Raw genomic sequence first — 21,430 nt, forward strand, 5'->3', positions numbered from 1 at the left:
TATTGCATGATACACTAAACAAGGTAGTGTTTCATGTAGGTTGAGGGGAATCAAAGAATCCATGAGTAAATTACCTAAGAAGAAAGCAGCTCAAAATATGTAATAAAAACAAATAGAAACTACCAGTGCTACTAGTGAAGCAAGTACCTATTAGAAGTTTATAACCCTTGCGCTGGTCATGGTGGTCTACTGGCTAAAGTCCTCGCCTTGAATAAGCCACGATCGCATATGCGCCAGGATCCCATATGGGCACCAGTTCTAATTCAAGCAGCTCCACTTCCCATCCAGCTCCCTGCTTGTGGCCTGGGAAAGCAGTAGAGAAGGCCCAAAGCTTTGCCACCCTGCACCTGTGTGGGAGACCTGAAGGAAGTTCCTGGATTCTGACATCAGATAAAGAGCAGCACCAGCCCTTGTGGTCACTTAGGCAATGAATCATTAGATGGAAGATGTTCCTCTCTGTCTCTCCTATTCTCTGTATATCTGACTTTGCAATAAAACAAATAAATCTTAAAAAAGAAAGAAGTTTCTAATGTTTAAGGAAGAATTAAGGATGCTCTAAATTGAATGTTTATTTGCATATGAGAACTTCGTATAAAGGATGAAAAAATTTGTAAATGAGTTGTTTTGAAAAATTAAGGCAAAACAGTCCAAATGTTTGTCATAAAGTTAAACAGACATTCTCACAAGGATACAGCCATAAAACTACCTCCACTTAAGTCACACAATCACACACAATTTACCAATCTCCTGGACAATCAAACTTCCACCCTCTTCAAGTATAACTGCAATGACGCAAACTCACTAGACACAACAGGGTCATCTGTTCAATACAAATTCAGAAAATAAGATGGAAGATGGAAAGGAAGTATAATCATAAGTGAAACTCACCGGTGTTAGAATCTCGGGTTGGGAGGTCGGCTCGCTGGGATTGCTAAGAGGAAACAAGGACCCGGATGGGTCACCACAGAGGATGTCTTGTCCTGTACTCAACTGCTCACTAGCGCTTAGAAAATTAAACTCCGTCTTTCCCGTGTGGGCAACGCACAGGTTGTAGGAATAGGGCAGAGTGCCCTCGCTGTAGTGGGGAGGCATTCCGGGGCCAGATTTTGAACAGACAGCACCAGCCTGGAAGCAGCCTCCTATTGCGGAGCTGGAGGAGCGGCGCAGGCGCAGCGCGATGGCCAGGATCACCGTGAGCAGGAAGAGCACGGAGATGGCGGCCAAGGCCAGCACCAGGTAAAACTGCAGCTCGGCCTGAGGGTCCGAGGGCGCCGCGTGCTCACTCAGGTCCGGCGGCACCTCCTGCAGGCTGTCCGCGAAGACCAGGTGCAGCGTGGCGGTGGCAGACAGCGGCGGCTGGCCGCCATCGCGCACAGCCACCAGCAGGCGCTGGCGGGCCGCGTCCCTGTCGCCCAGGGCGCGCGCTGTGCGCACCTCGCCCGTGCGCAGCCCCAGGCTGAAGAGCCCGGGCTCGCTGGCCTGCAGCACGTGGTACGAGAGCCAGGCGTTGTGGCCAGAGTCGGCGTCCACCGCCACCACCTTGGTGACCAGGTAGCCGGGCTCGGCGGCGCGCGGCACCGTGTCGAAGAGCGCCGAGCCGTCGGGCGCCAGCGCCGGGTACAGCACGCGCGGCGCGTTGTCGTTGCGGTCGCCCACCAGCACGCGCACGCTCACGTTGGCGCTGAGTGCGGGCGAGCCCTGGTCGCGGGCCTGCAGCGTGAGGTGGAAGGCGCGCAGCTGCTCGTGGTCCAGGGCGCTGCGCGAACAGCACGCCGCTGTGTGCGCTCACTGACACGTAGGACGCCAGCGTTTGTGCCTCCAGGTCGCTGGCCACGATGGAGTAGGTGACCTGACCATTGGAGCCCAGATCCGGGTCGGAGGCGCTGACCTGCGCGATGGAGGCTCCTGGGGGATTGTTCTCTGCCACGTGGACCACGTAGGAGGGCTGCTGGAAGACAGGCGCGTTGTCGTTGACGTCAGCGATGTGCACTGTGACGCTGACACTGGAGGAGAGTGGTGGCTTGCCTCTGTCAGTGGCCGTGATGGTGACATTGTACTCTGCAGTCCGTTCCTGGTCAAGCCCTCCGTCTGTCACCAATTTGTATGAATTTTTGGACGAAGAGATTATCTTAAAAGGGACATCACCTTCTAATTCACAATTAACCTCCCCATTTTCCCCGGAATCCTTGTCAGATACTTTGATCAAAGCTATTAGTGCTCCAGGCACGGAGTCTTCCAGAATCATGTCCAGGACTGAGTGGAACCTGACTTCTGGGCTGTTGTCATTTTCATCCTGAATTTTGATTTCAACTGTACATTGTGCAACCATTCCCCCACCATCTCTGCCTTCCACTACTAGGGAATACTCCTTGGTTTCTTCATAGTCCAATGACTGCCGAGTAGTCATTTCCCCACTCTTGGGATTCAGATCAAAGACTTGGCTAGTTCTCTGGAAGGAATATGTGATTTCTGCGTTGACGCCCTCGTCCTGGTCGCTGGCTGACACTTGCAGTACCAGGGTGCCCCGGGGCGAGTTTTCCCGAAGGCTGACCCTGTACACCTCCTGGGTGAACACAGGGGGGTTGTCGTTGGCGTCAGTGACCCTGATCCGCAGCTCAGTGCTTCCGCTTAGGGCCGGGTCTCCGCCGTCCCAGGCCGTCAGGACTAGCCGGTGCTCACTTTGTTCTTCCCGATCCAGGGATTTCTCCAGGACCAGTTCCGGGTACTTACTACCGTCTTCTTTCTCCTTATTTATCAAGGAGAAACTAGCACTAGGAGACAGCTGATAATTCTGTAGAGCGTTTAAGCCAATATCGGAGTCTTCTGCAGCTTCCAATATGAATCGTGCCCCTGGATGCGCAGACTCACTGATTTGTAGCTCAAAGGAACTTTGGGTGAATTTGGGCGCGTGGTCATTAATGTCCTCAACTTCCACGTTCACGTCGTATAAGTTTAGCGGGTTTTCAGCCACAGCTTCCAGCTCCAGAGAGCAGGCAGGCTTCCTCCCGCAGAGCTGCTCCCTGTCCAGCCTGCCGCTCACCACCAGCTCCCCGCTCTCGGCGCGCACGCTCAGGTAAGGCTTCTCGGAACTCAGGCGCAGTTTGCGAGCAGCTACTCCGGGGACGCTGATGCCCAGGTCCCTGGCGAGGTGCCCCACCACCGTTCCCGCAGGCATCTCCTCGCGGATCCTGTAGCGGAGCTGCTCCGAGAGCGCCCGGCAGAACAAAGGCAGCAGCAGCAGCAGCAGCATGGCAAAAAGCAGCTGCCGCGGGTGTGCGCGACCCCTCGCCCCAGCGCTGCTCCCTTTTCCCATCCCTCCACTCCCTCTTGAGTTGCTCACCAGCTTGCGGACACCCGGCCACAGATCCCCTCAGTAGTGCAGCGATTCTCAGCTCCGAACGGGCTAGGCTTGCAAGTGCGGGACAGAGATAATTCTTGTTCGGTTCAGGAAGCCTGGCAAAGGCACCGGCCCGGGGCTCTGCAGTGGGGCTGTCCTGGAAAGCCTGGAGCGGCTGCGCGAGCAGAGGGCGCGGGCTCCGCTCTCCACTTTGGCCAACAGCGGCGCCCAGAGTCCACACAGGGGAACTGCAGCCTCTGCTGATTGAGTTTAACCAGAGCAGTAACTAATTGTGGGCCTAATTAATGAATACTGTTTTGATGATCATCTATTTAATAACATATCATCCAGTGCTATCTCAGGCATACCTTTTATTGCCTCCAACTTTTTACCAGTAATACATTGCTTTTTAAATGCGCTGCTACCATTCTGCAAACCTTGTGTACTTTTGACATTCGTTTAACTTTTGGCCTATACTGCAATGAGTTAGAGCAGATATCACTGACAGACTCCTGTATTAATTCACAAGTTCATCGTTTGTTTTGATTCTATATAGGCAATAATTCTTTCGTTTCGTTTGTTGGATTGCGCTGGTTTTCCCTCTATATCTCCAGGCATTATTGCTGTTTTCCATCACACCTAGTGGAATACATCAATACCTTGGACAATTATTCTATAAAATTGCAGCACTCTGTACCAACCCCCGGACACCTCTTCTTCCCAGTATCAACTCTGTCTTTATATATAAAATAGATCTTTACTCGTCTGACTTCTTGAATATATTCTCATCCCAGACAGGAAATATTCTCTCTGCGATTGAGCCGAGCGATGATAATCCATTCCAAGTCTTTTTCCTTCATGTCTCAAAGGTACATGGCTTATACCCTTCCAGTCATTGCACATCAATTCTTTCTTACATGGTACTGCAGTAATCGTATCTATCCCACAAAGAAGTGTTCCAATGGACTGCACTGTTTTCCTGTCTCCGTACCCACTTTATGTTGAACTTTGCAACAGGAAACTGTTTTTATGAGGTACATATTTACATAAACCCATGTGTCATATTTGGTCTTTCTACTACAATAGTTAAATTTAAAAGAAAATTAGAGAACAGTTTCAGAAATAGTACAAATGCATTTTTTTTTAAAAAAAACCAGGATGCTTCCTCACACTTTTAAATGTTGTGAATTGTGGATAACATAACTCTCCCCTCAGATGGCTGTGCACCACAACATGACAGAAAAGATAACTGTCACTTCTCTATATGCAACATAGAATGGAACTCTATGCAATTCTAGTGAGGTATACACTTCAGTAATAGTAATTGACTTATCAAGGCTTCTACTTCCTCCTGATAACAAAAGAGGGCATGGAGACAGGAGCTGTGGCCCACTGCATAAAGTTTTGTTTGGGAAATTTCCATCCTGAATCTTACGTTGAAGTTGGGGTTTCTCTGCTTCTGATCCAGCTTCCTGCTAATGCAAGGAGAAGGCACATAAGATGGCTCAAGTTCTAGGGTACCTGACACACACATGAGACCTAGTGAAATTTTAGAGATACTGGCCTCAACCTGGCCCAGCATTGTTGGTTGCAGTCATTTGGAAGAGTACACCAGCTCATGGAAAATCTCTCTCCTTCTCTCTCTCTGTCTCTCAAATGAGGAAGAATAAAGATTTAAAAATAGTTAAATGGAGTAGGGCCCGGCGTGACAGCCTAGTGGCTAAAGTCCTCGCCTTGAACATACTGGGATTCCATAAGGTTGCTGGTTCTAATTCCAGCAGCCCTGCTTCCCATCCAGCTTCCTAGTTGTGGCCTGGGAAAGCAATTGATGGCCCAAAGCCTTGGGATCCTGCACCTGTGTGGGAGACCCTAAAGAATCTCCTGGCATTCCTGGCTCTGAATTGGCTTAGCTCCTTCAACTCTAGCCATTGTGACCACTTGGGGAGTGAACCATCAGACAGAAGATTGTCTGCTGTCTCCCCTCCTCTCTGTATATCTGACTTTCCAATAAATATAGAGAAAACTTTAATAAATAAAATTAGGTAAAATATCTTGTTCTTTTAAAAATATATATTTAAGGCCTGACACAATGGCTCTATTGGCCAATCCTCCCTTCTCAAATCCTGTGATCCATGTGGGCCCCGCTTAGTATTCTGGCTGGTCTTCTTCTCATCCAGTTCCCTGCTTTTAGCCTGTGAAAGTAGTGGAGGATGTCCCAAATCCTCAGGACTCTGGACACACTGGGAGGCTCCTGGCTCCTGGCTTGAGTTCAGTTCAGTTGCAGTCATTGTGGCTACTTCGGAAGTGAACTAGTAGAAGAAAGATCTAACTCTGTCTATCCTTCCTTCTGTTAATCTGCCTTTTCAATAAACATTGATAAATCTATTAAAATTTAAAATATATAATTCAATTTGAATGGTAAGCAGACATTTTCTTCCACCAGTTCCAAATATTTTTTTTCATATTTTTACAAAATTGCTTTCAAGGGCCTGGCACGATAGCCTAGTGGCTAAAGTCCTCACCTGCATGTGTCATGTGGATCCCATGTGGGCACCAGGCAGTTCTGTTTCCTGTCCCAGCAGTCCCACTTCTCGTACAGCTCCTTGCGTGAGACCTTGGGAAAGCAGTCAAGGACAGCCCATAGCCTTGGGACCCTGCACCCGCGTGGGAGACCCATAAGAGGCTCTGGGCTCCTGGCTTCAGATCAGCTCAGCTCCAGCCATTGCAGCCACTTGGGGAGTGAATCCACAGATGGAAGATCTTGCTCTCTGTCTTCCCTCCTCTCTGTATATCTGACTTTCCAACAAAAATAAAGTAAATCTTTAAAAAACAAAACAAAATTGCTTTCTATAGCTTAAAATGCCATTATATTGCTTTTTAAATATTTATTTTTTATTGGAATGTCAGATTTACAGAGAGATGGAGACAGAAATGTCTGCTAGCTTACTCCTCAAGTGACTACAATGGCCAGTTCTGAGCTGATCTGAGGTCAGGAGCCATTAACCAGGAACCTCTTCTGCATCTCGCACATGGGCGCAGGGTCCTAAGTCTTTGCCATTCTCAACTGCTTTTCCAGGCTACAAACAGGCAGCTGGATATGAAGTGGAGGATCTTGGAAATGAACCAGTGCCCTTATAGGATCCTGACACATGCAAGGTGAGGACTTTTAGCTTCTAGGCTACTGTGCAGGGCCCATGAAATTGTATTTCTTACCTGATGACTGCTTTTTGCTTATATTTTACGTGAGAAGGAATGGCCATTCTAGCCTTTAGATTCCATACGCTCGTCTGCATGGACCCATGTAACCGCCCTCACAAACATTTTACATTTTAAAGTCCAATTTCACCCCCCACCAAAATCATGTTTTTGAAACACTCTATGACTAAATTGCAGTTTAGATGGGACCTGAGGACAAGGTAGATTGCAGAGAAGAGATCCAAAGTAAAGAAATCTCCAAGAATTTAGGTAGAGCCTCAACCCTAAACATAATTTAAAAAATCATAGTACATGTTTTACTGAATATAAGAATGTGGTAGTTACAAAAATTTTCTATGCATGCGTGCACACACACACACCCACATAACACACACCCCTTAAAGAACAATCTGTGGCAAGTGAATAATGCTAAATGTAAATTAGGGAGTCTTTAAAAGGTTGTCTAAACCTTTCGATGTAAATGAAATAATAGCTAATGATGATGAGAGTTTCACAGAATCACCAATATATTAGACAAGAGATACTCGTGGTAAGCCTTTTCAGAGATCACCACAGTCTAATCTTCAAAACCCTGAGATCAGCGCAAACACAATGGAACTGCAAGAGGAAGAACTGAACTCACCTGAGCACAAGCAGCTTCATCTTTACATTCCTGAAAATCTACAGATGTCAACAAGGAGGCATTTTTCCCACAGCTCTCCTGGCTGATGAGTGTGTCTGCATAGTTGGGCTGAGGGAAGATGAGGTGACTCTTTCTGGAGTCTGTGGTCAGGGACACCTCATGTGAGTAGGTCTGCAGGAAAGCCTGTACCCCATCAATGCCCACCAAGTGTGAGGCTGGCATGCCTGACAACCCATCACCTGCAGAATGCAGGAGGCGGGAGTGGTGCCAGCGCCTCAGCCTGAGTGCCAGCAGCACAATCACAAAGGCCAGGAAGACACACGACACTGTAGCTACTGCCACCACCAGGTACAGAGTCAGGTCTGCCTCATCAGCTTCCACTGAAGGCTTGAGGCTGCCCAGGTCAGCCAGCACTGCGGGGATGCTGTCAGCCACGGCCACTGTGAGCGTGACAGTGGCCGAGAGAGGCGGCTGCCCGTGGTCCTGGACGGCCACCACCAGGCTCTGCTTCAGTGCATCTCTGTCCAGCAGGGCCCGTGCTGTGCGCACCTCGCCCGTGTGCAGCCCCACAGAGAACAGCCCTGGCTCGCTGGCCTTGAGCAGCCGGTAGGACAGCCAGGCATTCTGGCCAGAGTCCCTGTCTACTGCCACCACCTTGGTCACCAGATAGCCAGGTTCTGCAGAGCGTGGTGCCAGCTCCACGCCTGTGGATCCATCGGTGGGGAGGGTGGGGTAGAGGATCTCAGGGGCATTGTCATTCTGGTCCAGCACGAAGATGGTGAGGGAGGCATTGCTGCTGAGAGGTGGGTCCCCGCTGTCACTGGCTGTCACCCAGAGCTGCAGTTCTCTCAAGTGCTCATAGTCAAAGGGCTGCAGTGCATATAGGATTCCAGTGTCAGAGTTGATAGAGACGTAGGTGGACAGAGGCACCCCGGATATGGTGTCTTCCATTACAGAGTAAGTGATCTGTGCATTCTCTTGGCTGTCGGGGTCCTGTGCTGTCACCGAGAAAATGGAGGCACCCCTGGGGTTGTTCTCGGGGATATAGGCGGAGTATGAGGCACGAGGGAAGGCAGGTGGGTTGTCGTTGGTGTCAGCTACCATCAGGCTGATGTGGGTTTCAGTAGCCAGAGGCGGGGTTCCCAGATCTGAGACTACCACGGTGATTTTGTAGCTAGAGACCTCTTCTCGATCCAAGTCTTTCCATGTCACTAATCGATAGTAGTTATCGACTGATTTCTCCAATTTAAAAGGCAATTGGTCACCTACATGACACACAACTTGACCATTCTTCCCCGAGTCTCGGTCATGCACATTCAAGAAGGCAATCACTGTTCCTGGAGGAGAACTCTCCAACACTGGGCTAAGAAGAGAAGTGATGGTCACTTCCGGTCTGTTGTCATTTACATCTTCCACAGAGATCAGCACTTTGGTCCTCCCCAGAAGTCCCCCACCATCTTCAGCCTGTATTTCCATTTCATAGAAGGAACATTCTTCATAATCAAGGCTTTTTGCGATTGATATTTCTCCAGTAGTTTCATTAAGCACAAAAAACGGGGAATGTTGCGCATTAATTTTCCAGAATTTATACACCACCTTCCCGTTGGCTCCCTCGTCTGGGTCGCTGGCTCTCACGGCAAGCAGCTGAGTGCCCTGGGGCACGTTCTCAGGCACTTTGACCCGGTAGGTCGGCTGAGCAAACACCGGGGCGTTGTCGTTTGTATCCAGCACGGTCACGCGAATGTGCGCGGTGCTGGAGCGCCGTGGCTCGCCACCATCCAGGGCGGTGAGGATCAGGTGGTGGACGGCCTCCTGCTCGCGGTCCAAGGCGCGCTCCAGCACCAGCTCGGGCCGGACAGCCCCATCGTCTCCGTTTTGCACGTCCAGGGAGAAGTGCAGATTGGAACTGAGCTGGTAGCTCTGCAGGGAGTTCACGCCCACATCCGGGTCCACAGCCTCAGGCAGTGGATAACGCGCGCCAGGAGCAGCGATTTCATTAATTTTTACTTCCAGATTCTCAGCCTGGAACTGTGGCTTATTATCATTGATATCAGTTATCTCTATTTCTATCCCAAAGAGTTGTCCTCTATCCTCATCCAGGATGTTAATATTCAGCACGCACCGCGCGCTCTGGGCACAGAGCTCCTCGCGGTCTACCCTGCCCGCCGTGACCAAGCTGCCGCTGCGCGCGTTCAGAGCGAACAGCTGCGCCCTACCTCGGGAGACGATGCGGACTCCATGCTTTGATAGCTGCCGCGGCTCCAGCCCCAGGTCCTTGGAGATATTCCCCACGAAATAGCCTTTGTCCGTCTCCTCTGGCACTGAGTAGCGGATCTGCCCGGTTCCCATCTCCCACAGCGTCCCCAGCAGCACCCACAGCAGCGTCAGCTTGCAGCGTCCTCTGTGATCCTGTGGAGTTGCCATTGTTCTGCTACTCACTTCTCTCAGAATCTTCGCTGGGCATGAATGTCTTGTTTTACCTCTGTGTTACAGTCTCAAAGAGCATCACCTTAGGGAAAGCTGAAGTGCTCCGAATTAAGCAGGGAGATAACGCTGCTGTGCTGGCCGGTTCTTTTGTGAGGTCTGTGTTCTGCGTATCTGATAGCAGTCCAGTTGCATTATTTTTCCTAGTAGGTGAGCAGCGGCGCCTAGAGTCCTAAATAGTTACTGCACTTGGAAACACACAGCCACCGGATACTTTGCTACGTGGCTGAGATAAAATCCCACTTGCTTATTATTATTTTTTTTTTAAACTATTTGTCTCCAAACTCATTTTAAGAAATTTCCAAGGAGTGTGAGGTGAATCAGGTGAAAGTTTTATGAAGTATTAAGAAATGATCAAAAATTTTTGTTAGCACTGTATTGAATTGCATCTTTACATCAGCTCTTCTAAGAATAAATGTTGTATTTTTGTATTGCTAACAATAACTGTAAATATCTCCAAAATGGATTACAAATAAAGAACTCTAGTTGGCATTAGAAATGAATACTTTTGATACTAAATACTTATTGAAGATGATTTTGTTTTAAGGTAATCACTATAGCAGCTTTCTCATTTCCTTGATTTAAAATTTTTCCAAATATTAACTTTATTAAACATTGACAAAGTTTTTGAATTAAAATTCTGAAAGTACTAAAGATGCATTGTATGTATTTGAAGTGGAGAGTACAAGAAGGAGGGACAAAACCAACACTCTTCCATGTTGGTTCACTTCCCAAATGTCGATAAATCTAACAATGGCCATTAAAATTGTGAAATTTTGGTAGGAGAAATCCTGTTGTACGAAGTCTGCTCAGATTATATTGTGTGATCAGCACAAATTACTGATATTTTTCACTTCAAAAGGAAATACTTGAAAGATACAAATAATACACAGCCAAGAGAAACAATCCTCTCCTTCTTTCCAGCAAAGAGAGCTGATTACATTTTAAAGCAGAGTTGGAGAGGGCACTGTGGCACATGAGCCTAGCTGCCACCTCTGATGATGGCATCCCAGGTGAGGGCACTAGTCTAGTGCCAGCTGCTTTGCTTTTGGCTCAGCTTCCTGCTAATGTGTCTGGGAGGTGCTCGTGTGTGGGGCACTGCCACTCACAAGGAAGGCCAGAAGGGGGTTCTTTCCCCTGGAGTAGCCCCACTGATTGTGGCCATTCGGAGGGTGAACTAGCAGGTGGAAGAATTCTCTATTTCCCCCTCTCCCTCTTCCTTTCAAGTAAAATAAATAAATGCACCTTTAAAGAAGATCTAACGTTTAGAGTAAATGTTTACTATAAAGTTAATTGGATCTTCATTAGCACTTTGATTAAAAACTCACATAAAGTATGGAATGCACAATTGCTAAGAAGTCAAGTCGAAGTGTCACTACAAAAAAGTATCTTTGGCACTTTGTAGAATGGTCAGTAGACATAAGGTCAGCTCCTAAGGGATGGTGAAAATCTAACACCTTGTAATAGGGCTAGCAAACCCCATTCCCTTTGCATGCACATTCTGTTGTGTACGCCAAACTGACTGGTGAAATTTTGTTGAAACTTTAGGAAGAGTCAAGACCATCTTTCTCACCTAGGGATAGTAAAATGATTAGACAATTTCTAATTATGTTGGTTTAGGGTTGCAGAAAAGGCAGCTATATGCTACTGGGGCTGGCACTGTGGCAGGAGGGTAAGGCTCCGTCTGCAGCATGAGAATCCCATATGGGTGGCAGTTCATGTCCTAGCTGCTCTACTTTTGATCCAGATCCTTGCTGAATATGTCTGGAAAAGCAGTGAAGGATGGTTGATGTCCTTCCTTGTGCCCCTGCACTCATGTGGAACCTGGAAGAAGCTCCTGGCTCCCAGCTTCAGATCAGCTCAGCTCAAGCCATTGTGACCATTTGGGGACAGAACCAACAGATGGAGATCTCTGTCTCACTCTCAAATAAAAAAAAAATGTTAAAAATTATATACTAAAATGTTTGGGAGTTATATTCAAGCATTTTGGCACCTCCTTTTTGGTGGGAAATCTTATTAAAAGAATGCAATGTACATTAATCCTGAAACAGACAACCTTCAAGTAAGAAGAACCTGCTTTTGGCCTTTTAATGAGCAGCGTGGACCTTCCACTGTGTAAATCTTTTCCTCTTTGTATCCCCTTCAAACCACACACACACACACACACACACTAACACTATATATATATAACACTATATATATATATATATATATATAGAGAGAGAGAGAGAGAGAGAGCGCTCACAATTATAAGGAACCAGTGGACATAACATCTAATTTGAATGCCTGCTTCTAGAAGCTTATGAAACAAATGACAACAAAAGGCATAAACAGAATATCAGTATGGAAAACATGCAAGTCAAATTAATGAAGAAAATACCTAATTGTAGTTGAAAGGATTTACTTAAATGACTTTTAAACCTGATTTAAACGACCTCATTTTATATTTATGATACAGCTAAGTTAAAAAAACTATTCATCAATTTCCACATAGTGGGAAAAACACATAGCTCTGTAAGATGGCTTATAGATACTTGCTCCTATTTCATTCCCCATTTCAGAATAGCATATCTGTGTTTTAACTCACTACAATTTTCTGTTGTTTGTCGTATGAACATGGACATGAGTACACGATGAGAAGTATGAAATCCTTAAGGGAAACTCACCTTTTGGGAGGTCGGCTCACTGGGATTGCTAAGAGGAAACAAGGACCCGGATGGGTCACCACAGAGGATGTCTTGTCCTGTACTCAATTGCTCACTAGCGCTTAGAAAATTAAACTCCGTCTTTCCCGTGTGGGCAACGCACAGGTTGTAGGAATAGGGCAGAGTGCCCTCGCTGTAGTGGGGAGGCATTCCGGGGCCAGATTTTGAACAAACAGCACCAGGCTGGAAGCAGCCTCCTATTGCGGAGCTGGAGGCGCGGCGCAGGCGCAGCGCGATGGCCAGGATCACCGTGAGCAGGAAGAGCACGGAGATGGCGGCCAAGGCCAGCACCAGGTAAAACTGCAGCTCGGCCTGAGGGTCCGAGGGCGCCGCGTGCTCACTCAGGTCCGGCGGCACCTCCTGCAGGCTGTCCGCGAAGACCAGGTGCAGCGTGGCGGTGGCAGACAGCGGCGGCTGGCCGCCATCGCGCACAGCCACCAGCAGGCGCTGGCGGGCCGCGTCCCTGTCGCCCAGGGCGCGCGCTGTGCGCACCTCGCCCGTGCGCAGCCCCAGGCTGAAGAGCCCGGGCTCGCTGGCCTGCAGCACGTGGTACGAGAGCCAGGCGTTGTGGCCAGAGTCGGCGTCCACCGCCACCACCTTGGTGACCAGGTAGCCGGGCTCGGCGGCGCGCGGCACCGTGTCGAAGAGCGCCGAGCCGTCGGGCGCCAGCGCCGGGTACAGCACGCGCGGCGCGTTGTCGTTGCGGTCGCCCACCAGCACGCGCACGCTCACGTTGGCGCTGAGTGCGGGCGAGCCCTGGTCGCGGGCCTGCAGCGTGAGGTGGAAGGCGCGCAGCTGCTCGTGGTCCAGGGCGCGCTGCGCGAACAGCACGCCGCTGTGTGCGCTCACTGACACGTAGGACGCCAGCGTTTGTGCCTCCAGGTCGCTGGCCACGATGGAGTAGGTGACCTGACCATTGGAGCCCAGATCGGGTCAGAGGCGCTGACCTGCGCGATGGAGGCTCCTGGGGGATTGTTCTCTGCCACGTGGACCACGTAGGAGGGCTGCTGGAAGACAGGCGCGTTGTCGTTGACGTCAGCGATGTGCACTGTGACGCTGACACTGGAGGAGAGTGGTGGCTTGCCTCTGTCAGTGGCCGTGATGGTGACATTGTACTCCGGGGTCTGCTCGCGGTCCAGGACCCCATCGGTTACTAATTTATACGTGTTTTTTGAGGAAGTGAGCATTTTAAAAGGCACATATCCTTCTAAATTACATGTGACTTCACCGTTGGGTCCTGAATCCTTGTCAGATACTTTGATCAAAGCAATCAGTGTTCCTGGCATGGCGTCTTCCATTACTAGGTCGGGGAGGGACTGGAATTTCACTTCTGGGGCATTGTCGTTTTCATCCAAGACCTCTATCTCCACCGTGCACTGTACAATCAGGCCTCCGCCGTCCCTTGCTTCCACAACAAAGGAATATTCTTTGACTTCTTCAAAATCTAAAGTCTGTAGGGTACTAATCTCTCCGGTGTTGGGGTTCAGTTCAAACTGAGGGATCTGTCCCGCTTCGCTGAAGGAGAAGGTGATCTGTGCATGTACTCCCTCGTCCTGGTCCGTGGCAGTCACCTGAAGCACCGTGCTCCCTGGGTGCACGGCCTCTGATATCCCCACCGTGTAGACGTCCTGGCTGAACACAGGAGGGTTGTCATTGGCATCTGTCACCAGCACGTGAATTTGCGCTGTGCTACTGAGCGGTGGATCCCCCGAATCCAAGGCAGTCAAGGTCAAGTGGTAGGACCTTTGCTTTTCCCTGTCTAAAGCGGCCTTCAGGATCATCTCAGGGTATTTACTGCCATCCGATTTCTCTTTATTCGCAAGCGAGAAGTGATCATTGGGACTGAGCTGGTAACTCTGCAGCGAATTGGTACCAATATCTGCATCAAAAGCAGAGCCTAAGATAAACCGGGCCCCTGGTTGAGCAGACTCGCTGATTTGTAGCTCAAAGGAACTTTGGGTGAATTTGGGCGCGTGGTCATTAATGTCCTCAACTTCCACGTTCACGTGGTAGAAGTTTAGCGGGTTTTCAGCCACAGCCTCCAGCTCCAGAGAGCAGGCAGGCTTCCTCCCGCAGAGCTGCTCCCTGTCCAGCCTGCCGCTCACCACCAGCTCCCCGCTCTCGGCGCGCACGCTCAGGTAAGGCTTCTCGGAACTCAGGCGCAGTTTGCGAGCAGCTACTCCGGGGACGCTGATGCCCAGGTCCCTGGCGAGGTGCCCCACCACCGTTCCCGCAGGCATCTCCTCGCGGATCCTGTAGCGGAGCTGCTCCGAGAGCGCCCGGCAGAACAAAGGCAGCAGCAGCAGCAGCAGCAAAGCAAAGAGTGCGCCAGCGCTGCTCCCTTTTCCCATCCCTCCACTCCCCTTGGGTTGCTCACCAGCCTGCGGACACCTGGCCACAAATCCCCTCTCTGTAGTGCAGCGATTCTCAGCTCCGAACGGGCTAGGCTTGCAAGTGCGGGACAGAGATGATTCTTGTTCGGTTCAGGAAGCCTGGCAAAGGCACCGGCCCGGGGCTCTGCAGTGGGGCTGTCCTGGAAAGCCTGGAGCGGCTGCGCGAGCAGAGGGCGCGGGCTCCGCTCTCCACTTTGGCCAACAGCGGCGCCCAGAGTCCACACAGGGGAACTGCAGCCTCTGCTGCTTGGGCTTCATCATTGCAGCACAGTGAGTAGGTAAACATACAAATTTGACTGATATAGCTATTTAATAATATTTAAAATGATAATGTTAGAGATATCTCCACCCAAATTTCCTGGTTTTCATGGAAATCATGTAGATGTGGTAGATTAATATGTATTTATTGACACAATGACTCCTACCTTCAAATTCACACCATGAAAATAAAGTGACTGCAACACATGGTTGGCCGAGACCAGCTCAGAACAGAGCCCTTTCATCCCTATTTGTAGTGTAGTGGATATATCCTACATTTCCTCTCTTGTGTCCAACAGTTTCCTTCACTTTTCTAGGTTCCTTCCTGCTGATTCATTTGAGTTCTTTCCAGAGAGCATCAGTAATACCGAATTCATCTTAAGAAAGTGTTATTTGTACATATCCCCAAGAACTCTTCTCTTTCCCCCAAATAGTTCTAAATTCCTTCTGGTAACATTATTTTATCTTCACTTGCATTATAGCAGGTAATTCCAGGTGAGAAAATGATATACCCTGAAACGGACCAGACTATCCTTCTCTTTCCCACAATACACCACGCATTTTCCTAACTGACCAATGAAACCTGAATCCTCAGTTACCAGGAGGAATGACGTTCTGCCTTGAAGCTCAACATCACTGAGTTCTAAGAGCAGCAGCACTGGATCTTGCTGTTAGCCTCCCACATGGCTGTAGGGTCCCAAGGCTTTGGGATATCCTGTGCTGCTTTCCCCGACCACAAGCAGGGAGCTGGATGGGAAACAGAGCATCTGGGACATGGATTGGCACCCATATGCAAGCACATGCAAGGCAAGAATTTAGTCATTAGGCTATCATGCTAGTCCTAGACAGGACTTTGTCTAAAAACGTTTATAAGCATTCAATGATGTTTGGTGGTTGGTTATTCTCTTTCCAAAAGTCTGATCACCATATTTTCACAAAAGGGCTTTTCCTCTCGAGAAGCTGGAAATATTATCTCTTACCAAGTAATTATACATTTGACCACTGCACTGTGTGAAACAGACTCACATTCTATTGCACAGCCCATTCTTTGCAAAATATTACCAAGCACATAAGTATTCTAGAAAGATTGTGTCCTTTTATTAATACACAAACACATCCCAGGGATCAAGCCTACCTTGTCATCACCTTTTATTGATGATAACCACATGAAGTAGGAAATTTTACTGAAATACTATTAAAGAAATGAAAGTAGTTAATTTTAGAATCTAATAATTTTTTTTTCAGAAGACTGAGTGAATACAATGGATTACTTGCTTAGGATTTGAGCAAATGAGATGGTTACTTCATAAAGCCAGCAAATGACTAATCTTCCACCTGGAGAGCCTCAGACCAACTTCACATACGTACTACACCAGTATGAGGAATCAGTATTAAAACATGTGACTGCCTACTTCACAAATACTAGTTACACCACTCCCAAGGGTATCTTGTTTGCTGTTATTTTATTGTTGTGACCAATGACCGTTAGAGTGGCATTAACCTCCCTAATCATCTTTGGTAAACATGTAATCCTTGAGGCATTCATCCAACCTTCCACTAACACCCCAACTAAAACAGATGTCTTTCCTTGAAATAGATGGAAACAAGGATGTATTCAGCTCGACTGGCTGAGGAACATGAAATCAGGAATCGGAGATAGAGAAAGGTTTCTGAATGAACAAAACTAAGACTATTCCACAGATCTGAGTCCTAGAGAGAATCCCAAGAGGGTGGTTGAGACGCGCTTCACTCGTGCCAACTCACTACACCAACAAAGGCTTACTGACTTTGACTTATACAATACATGACCTCACAAAACCAAATGAAAAAAGGGGAGGGAAGGTACAAAACCGAGATCCTCTACACTTGTATCTTATCCATGGGTCTTCACTGAAGATCTAACACTATCAAGTGCCAGGTTAAAGAATCACCAATGAAATCAACTGGTAAACCTGCTTATGCCTCTTTAAAAAATCTTTTTACCCCATCTTCATTTCTTTGCAAATAATAAACACATGTCAGCAAAATACAACTCTTTGTGGATACAAAAGAGGACCTGAACTCACCTGAATTTTGGGGGGCTCATCCTTGCATTCATTAAAATCTATGGATGTCAACAAAGAATCACTTTTCCCACAGATCTCCTGGCTGAGCAGTGTGTCCGCATAGTTGGGCTGAGGGAAGATGAGGTGGCTCTTCCTAGAGTCCGCGGTCAGGGACACCTCATGTGAGTAGGTCTGCAGGAAAGCACGCACCCCGTCCACACCCACCAAATGTGATGTGGGCACTCCTGTGAACTCACCACCTGCAGAATGCAGGAGGCGGGAGTGGTGCCAGCGCCTCAGCCTGAGTGCCAGCAGCACAATCACAAAGGCCAGGAAGACACACGACACTGTGGCCACTGCCACCACCAGGTACAGAGTCAGGTCTGCCTCATCAGCTTCCACTGAAGGCTTCAGGCTGCCCAGGTCAGCCAGCACTGCGGGGATGCTGTCAGCCACAGCCACTGTGAGTGTAACAGTGGCCGAGAGAGGCGGCTGCCCGTGGTCCTGGACGGCCACCACCAGGCTCTGCTTGAGTGCATCTCTGTCCAGCAGGGCCCGTGCTGTGCGCACCTCGCCTGTGTGCAGCCCCACAGAGAACAGCCCTGGCTCGCTGGCCTTGAGCAGCCGGTAGGACAGCCAGGCATTCTGGCCAGAGTCCCTGTCTACTGCCACCACCTTGGTCACCAGATAGCCAGGTTCTGCAGAGCGTGGTGCCAGCTCCACGCCTGTGGATCCATCAGTGGGGAGGGTGGGGTAGAGGATCTCGGGGGCATTGTCATTCTGGTCCAGCACGAAGATGGTGAGGGAGGCATTGCTGCTGAGTGGTGGTTCCCCACTGTCACGTGCCACCACTTGCAGTTGCAGGTCTCGGAACTGCTCATAGTCGAAGGATCGCAGTGCATATATGACACCAGTGTCTGAGTTGATGGAGATGTAGGAGGATATTGGCATCCCTTCAATGGTGTCTTCAACCAGGGAATAAGTGACTTGGGCATTCTGGTCACTGTCAGGGTCCTGTGCTGTGACGGAGAAGATGGAGGCTCCCTGGGGTTGTTCTCTGGGACATAGATAGCATAGGAGGAGTGAGGGAAGGTGGGTGAGTTGTCGTTTGTGTCGGTCACACGCATGCTGATGTTAGTTTCTGTGGACAGAGAAGGGGTTCCACCATCTGTGGCTCGCAGTGTGATGTTGTACACAGAGCACTTTTCCCGATCCAGGCTTTTTGCTGTGACTAGTCTGTAATAATTATCTATTGATCTTTCTAATTTAAAAGGCAGATTTTCTGAAATAGTGCACGTCACCTCTCCATTTATTCCGGAATCTCTATCTTGGAGGTGGAAAAGAGCAATTACTGTGCCCAGAGGTGCATTTTCAGGGATGGAGCTGCTTACAGAGGTGACGGTCACTTCTGGAGCATTGTCGTTCACGTCCCTAACCATAACCAAGACTTTGGCCTTGGCCAAACTCCCAGGACCATCCTGGGCCTGAATTTCCATTTCATAGGAACTGGCTTCTTCATAATCCAGGTCTTTGAGAGTCGATAACTCTCCTGTCAGGGAATTCAGATGAAACAGCTGTATAAGTTTTGGAGTTATTTTCCGAAAAGAATATGTCACTTCTCCATTTACTCCCTCGTCCAGGTCCACAGCTTTGACCGTGAGAAGTCTTGTGCCCACTGGTACGCTCTCAGGAACAGTCACCTGGTACTGAGGCAGAGAGAAGACCGGGATGTGATCATTCACATCCACCACTGTCACCTGGATCTGGGCAGTGGCGGAAAGGGGCGGGTCCCCACCATCAGAGGCCATGAGAACCAGGTGGTGAAACGCTTCTTCTTCCCGGTCCAGCGCCTGCTCCAGCACCAGTAGCGGGTACTTGACTCCATCGTCTCCACTTTGCATGACCAAGGAGAAATGGCGATTGGGGCTGAGCTGGTAGCTCTGCAGGGAGTTCACACCCACATCCGGGTCCACAGCCTCGCTTAGGGGAAACCGCAGTCCAGGAGCTGCGTTCTCCATTATTTTTACGTTTATCTCTTCTGTCAAGAATTTAGGAGCGTTGTCATTAACATCCCTTATTTCCACTTCTACAGGGTAGAGACTCATTTTCTCTTCCACCAGGATGTTCATGCTCACCAAGCACTGCGCGCTCTGGGCACAGAGCTCCTCGCGGTCTATCCTGCCCGCCGTGACCAAGCTGCCGCTGCGCGCGTTCAGAGCGAACAGCTGCGCCCTACCTCGGGAGACGATGCGGACTCCGCGCTCCACCAGCTCTCGCGGTTCCAGCCCCAGGTCCTTAGCGATGTCGCCCACAAAAGATCCTTTTTCTGTTTCTTCTGCCACGGAGTAGCGAATCTGCCCAGCCCAAGCTTCCCACCGGGTCCCCAGCAGAATGGAGAGCAGGACAATTCCCCCGTAGTCAGCGCCCCTCGGCCGCGCCGCCATTGTCCCTCTGAGCTTGTGAAGACAGAGAGCTTTCTCCTAAGGCGCTTCTGAGCCCAGGTGTGTCAGCACGGACCCCTCTATATTCGGAAGAGCGTTCAGAATCCAGCAGGAGAGTTTTGAGTCTGACGCCGCTTGCAAGAAATCTTGTTTCAGTCTCTCCTTTCTTTGTGCTGTTAAGGGTCGCTCTCTCCATTCTTCCGAACGGTGAACAGCGGCGCCCAGAGTCCTTACTAAGTTACTGCACTATATTGAAGCAAAATAAATGGATTTTATAGATGATTGCTTCATTCTTTAAAATTTTCCTGTTTGAAGCCTTTTTGTATACTTACAAGTAAATTCCTCCATTTTCTCCAGTATTCAAATCTTCTAAGTTATTCAACAGCATAAAATAAGTATAAATCTATTAGATTGCTAACAAGTGTTTAATTAAAATATTGCATAAGCTCATTCTCTCAAACAAATCCTTTTATGGTTTTAAAGGGAGTGTGTTATTACTGGTTGTTATTTGGAAAAAATACCAACCCTCATTTAGTCACTTGAATTTGAACAATTCTATCAGAATTCTCTTTCATTTCCCTTCTCTTTCCTTCATAAAACGTTTTTATGTTGAAGAGTCACTTGTTTGGAGTTCAGCTTAGTTCATTCCCAAGTAAAATTGTGGGTCTTTTCCCAGGTTTCTGTCAGGTTTTGCTCCTTCTCCTTTGGCAACTGTCTCTTAAAAACAAGTTTGATCAGAAATTGGTGTTTTTCACTGATGATCAGACAAGATCGGGTGCGTTCAGGGTGGTATGGCCATAGACTTTCACTGATGACCAAATAGCCCAATAGATTGTCAGGCTTTTTACTGATGCTTCAAAAATGCAGTGTTTCCTTAAAAGCTCAGAAGACTAATGTTAGTGATCTGTGTGGTGGAGAGATTCCTTGCTAAAACTTAGCAGTTGTATTTGTCAAGATGTTTAAGAGTCGGTCCATCCAGATGAACGAGCTATGTTTGTGAGAGTAGAATCTGATAGTTTTTCCATTCATAAAATGTTTTGTTTAAATGAAACGGTCACAGATATATCAGAAAAGAGAAGAAAATAAACTAACTCACTGTCCATGAGTGTTATTGAGTATTGCCCACGACAATGAATGTTCAAGGTGTAGCTTTAACAGCCTAAGGTTGGTACTATAGTAGAAAGCATTCATACCATTCAAGTTTATGAAACAAATAATCATGTTTGTAGACTATCTTACATATCTAATATCAAAGATTCAAGTTGTTTAAAATTGGAAATTCTTACAAAACCATCAAAGAATAATATCATATATGTTCAAACAAATCAGATTTGAATATGCAAGTGAATATAATCTTTTGATCATAAATGTTTTTAAATTGAAACACTCTACAACAAATGCTGAAGTACAACTATCGCAAGTTTGATTCAGAAGAAAATGAAATAAAGTTGTTGCAGTGGTCACTACTGCTCTCTAAATTTCACAATGTTACCCAAGAATGAAAAAAAAAATCTAAGTCAGATACTGGAAAGATCAGCAAGGAGAGATGAAGACTCAGAAAACCTGGAGCAAGGCCCCAAAGAAGTTGTTCAGTCCAAATTTGAGAAGAACTCGCTAACCAAGTCTGGTTTGGCAGAGCTATTTCTGATACATTCTGTAAGGAAGCTACCAAGTCTAAGCTTATAACCCCAGCTGTGGCATCTGAGAAACTGAGGTTTCTCCTGGGACTTCAAGAACTTATCAGATTGGTTTTAAATCACAACCTCAGGTAATTTACACTGGAGATACCAAGGGTATATGAACACGGCCAATCAAGTATATGTTTGAACAGACAATGTATTAAAATAGAAAAAAGAGAAGTATTACTCTATCACCTTATTTTAAAGACATCAATGTTATCTTTATGAAGACTGAGAGACTACAAAGAGG

General features: G+C 48.1%; 4 protein-coding genes across 4 annotated transcripts; all 4 read right to left on the reverse strand.

The window, feature by feature from the left end:
• Positions 1 to 755: 755 nt before the first annotated feature.
• Positions 756 to 3,313, reverse strand: LOC121152012 (protocadherin gamma-B5-like). Its single transcript, XM_040973913.1, is given in 3 exon segments — positions 756 to 782; positions 889 to 1,753; positions 1,755 to 3,313. Coding segments are annotated over 3 exon segments (2,451 nt in total).
• Positions 3,314 to 7,103: 3,790 nt separating this feature from the next.
• On the reverse strand, positions 7,104 to 9,599 carry LOC121168973 (protocadherin gamma-A8-like). The gene has a single exon (XM_040999754.1). The coding sequence runs from the start codon at positions 9,597 to 9,599 to the stop codon at positions 7,131 to 7,133; it is 2,469 nt and encodes an 822-aa protein (XP_040855688.1). The 3' UTR covers positions 7,104 to 7,130.
• A 2,711-nt stretch (positions 9,600 to 12,310) lies between these two features.
• On the reverse strand, positions 12,311 to 14,715 carry LOC121152019 (protocadherin gamma-B4-like). The gene is given in 2 exon segments (XM_040973926.1): positions 12,311 to 13,299; positions 13,302 to 14,715. Coding segments are annotated over 2 exon segments (2,403 nt in total).
• A 1,805-nt stretch (positions 14,716 to 16,520) lies between these two features.
• Positions 16,521 to 19,504, reverse strand: LOC121152027 (protocadherin gamma-A7-like). Its single transcript, XM_040973936.1, is given in 3 exon segments — positions 16,521 to 16,643; positions 17,082 to 18,106; positions 18,109 to 19,504. Coding segments are annotated over 3 exon segments (2,544 nt in total).
• Positions 19,505 to 21,430: the final 1,926 nt, after the last annotated feature.

This window comes from Ochotona curzoniae, unplaced genomic scaffold (genome assembly GCF_017591425.1).
Source record: "Ochotona curzoniae isolate NIBS_2020 unplaced genomic scaffold, NIBS_Ocur_1.0 contig_1, whole genome shotgun sequence".
NCBI classification, from domain to species: Eukaryota; Metazoa; Chordata; class Mammalia; order Lagomorpha; family Ochotonidae; genus Ochotona; species Ochotona curzoniae.

Bases quoted from the DNA above. Each gene is read 5' to 3' on its own strand.
- LOC121168973 (XM_040999754.1), bottom strand. From the start codon at position 9,599: ATGGCAACTCCACAGGATCACAGAGGACGCTGCAAGCTGACGCTGCTG.